The following is a 2,574-nucleotide window of genomic DNA, read 5'->3' on the forward strand; positions in this document are numbered from 1 at the left end:
AGAAGAAGAAATGTTTCATTTAGATATCGTGTGTAGTGGGTAGGTGATAAGGTGAAAATGTTTTTAATACATAAAGTGCAGCCCAATGTCCGAAAACAAAGAAAAGGATTTGCAACAAAGTTAACTTTTAATAACACAGTCAAGCTGATCGATCCTTGGCATCTGTCTTTTCTTCTTGAATCCACTCAATAAAATTGGTTAGATTTTTATGTGAGCATCCGCCTTTTCTCACACTTTTGGTAACCTTTTCTTTGATATCCAAAGCTTTAGCCCGAAAACACTCATCACTAAGCAACTGTGTCACCTTACTTTGTATTTCACCTCTATTGATGATACCAGCATTATCTGTATTAAACCCCAACCCAGTCTTCCAAATGTCACAAATATAAGACCCATTGTGAAATTGATCAGCAAAGTATGGCCAGCACAAAAATGGGAGTCCATTTGTCACACCTTCTATAGTAGAGTTCCAACCACAATGACTCATGAAACAAGCTACAGAAGGATGAGCCAAGACCTTCTGTTGAGGTGCCCAATTCACAATTCTTCCGCGAGATCCCACTCGGTCCATATAACCATCTGGGTAAGCAGGAGTGGTCTCCTTTGTCATACCGGGCCGCACCACCCACAAAAACGGTCTGTTGCAAAGCTCTAGCCCAAGTGCCAATTCTTCAAACTGCGTTTGGTCCAGGATAGTAAAGCTTCCAAAGGCAATATAAATTACTGAACATGCTGGTTGTTGATCAAGCCATGTTAAGCAGGTGAGGTCTTCTTGCCAAAAGTGGCCCGCTTGGTTAGCAAGCCGATTGCTTGCTAGCAACGGGCCTATAGGCAACAGCTGTGGGTACAAGCTAAATGCTGCAGCCTCTAACTCACTAGTTGAGTTGCAAATAAACCAATCTGTCATTTTAGAAGCTTCTTCGCCATCTTTAACCATTAGGAAGGTCGCTTCAACTGTAGCAACGTCCTTGAAGACTGCCCATGCAAGATTCTCGGATTTAATTGGTGGCATGGTTTCTGACAGCTGAATCATCTGATTACTTATAGGTACACCTAGATTGAAATATTCAGTAAAAAGATTAAACGAAATTTCAGAATCTTATTTAAAGAAACTAGAAGTGATAAGATGGTCTGCTTTTTTTTGGGACATCACAAAGGGTTTGGGTTGAAACTGATCATTATAGTATAGGTCATGTCAGATTGAGTCCATTGGGTTAGATCAGAAACGTCTTATAAATTAGTTTTGTTACCAGGAAACTAATTTGGATATGCTTTTGGAGATTATTATTCATACATACGGTGATCTGTACACCACCAGTTTTTGACCGTACACCACCAAACCATGTAGGTAGTGCAATCATGCCATGTTGGGGTTATCGCGTTGACAGGTTCATATACCCAACCCATCTGGTGAATAGTGTTAGAAAGTTGAACCCTAACCTACATATTAAATAAATGGGTTATAGTGGGGGTGACCCATTGACCCCTATATGACCCATAATAAATCGAAAGGTACAAGATAAACATTATAGGTAAAAAATGCATGTACTTTTAATTAATATAGTATGACACAGGTATAAAGAATTTTAAGTATTTAAAAGATATACAATACATAGGTAAAAATAAGAAAGAACTGTATATAATAGTTCAGATTTATGGAAATTTTTTTATAATGATTGACAATTTTTAGTGCTAGCTTTGAACTGGTTAGTGGGTTGTAAAACAGATTATGAAAGCCAGTACAAAACACAACCATTTGTTAAACATGTAGTCGTGTCGACCCATTTATGACCCAAGCCCGTTTAACCCTGCCGAAAAGCATTTACTTTCTTGCTTGTGTTTGTTTAGTGTCTACATTTCCACCCATAGTTCTATGCATTGAAAACAGAATCTTAGGTGGCTTTGAACCCATTTTCCCATTCCCATGTAAGCAGATTCTTTTCATTTGACGCATTTGAAATAAAAGACAACCCAGTTTGACCCATTTAGAAGTAAAAGGGTGGAGCATTCTAAGCCTTTTAAACAAAACATATATAAATATGCTTCGTACCATTACTGTTTATGATTCCATCATCAATCAGTTTATAGATGCTTAGTACTGAGGCTAATGTAGCAACCGAGGCAGGCCAGAAGCCTGCTCTTCTAATTCCCATCTTTTTTGCAACTTTTATGGCCCATCCCATGCAGTCATCAGCAATAACACATGAGACTTTATCGCTGTCTTCTTTGTTAATCGTCTTGATAAGTTCTTCCAGCTTCTGGGGCATGGTTTGTAATAGCGATAATGTCAGCTTACCAATGTCACTCCTGTCTTCCCACGGTTCTAATCCATCCGGGATCGAGACCATCTGCATTAGATCCCCGAAGCCATCACTTTCTAACCAATTGCTTGTCACGAGCTTGTGATTGAATTCTGTGTTTACAAACGTAACTTTCACGCCTTGCTCGACTAAGAGCTGAGCAAGCTCCATAATAGGAATCACATGGCCTTGTGCAGGATATGGTATGACTAGAACATGAGATTTTGCCATAAATTTCTAATGAAAGTTTCTTTCGGAGCTTTTTAAAAAGTAG

At 38.8% G+C, this 2,574-nt stretch overlaps 1 protein-coding gene across 1 annotated transcript; it reads right to left on the minus strand.

Moving 5' to 3' along the window:
- Nucleotides 1-2,574, minus strand: LOC122579463 (UDP-glycosyltransferase 83A1-like). The gene is made up of 2 exons (XM_043751646.1): nt 2,051-2,574; nt 1-1,053 (listed from the first exon to the last, which is right to left on the minus strand). The coding sequence occupies exons 1-2, from the start codon at nt 2,529-2,531 to the stop codon at nt 140-142; spliced, it is 1,395 nt and encodes a 464-aa protein (XP_043607581.1). The 5' UTR covers nt 2,532-2,574; the 3' UTR covers nt 1-139.

This window comes from Erigeron canadensis, chromosome 8 (assembly GCF_010389155.1).
Source record: "Erigeron canadensis isolate Cc75 chromosome 8, C_canadensis_v1, whole genome shotgun sequence".
Lineage (NCBI taxonomy): Eukaryota > Viridiplantae > Streptophyta > Magnoliopsida > Asterales > Asteraceae > Erigeron > Erigeron canadensis.

Excerpts from the sequence above, each read along its gene's own strand:
- LOC122579463 (XM_043751646.1), bottom strand. The coding sequence starts at position 2,531 with ATGGCAAAATCTCATGTTCTAGTCATACCATATCCTGCACAAGGCCAT. Across the intron at positions 1,054-2,050 it reads TGGAATCATAAACAGTAATG|GTGTACCTATAAGTAATCAG; the intron begins GTACGAAGCATA and ends ATTTCAATCTAG.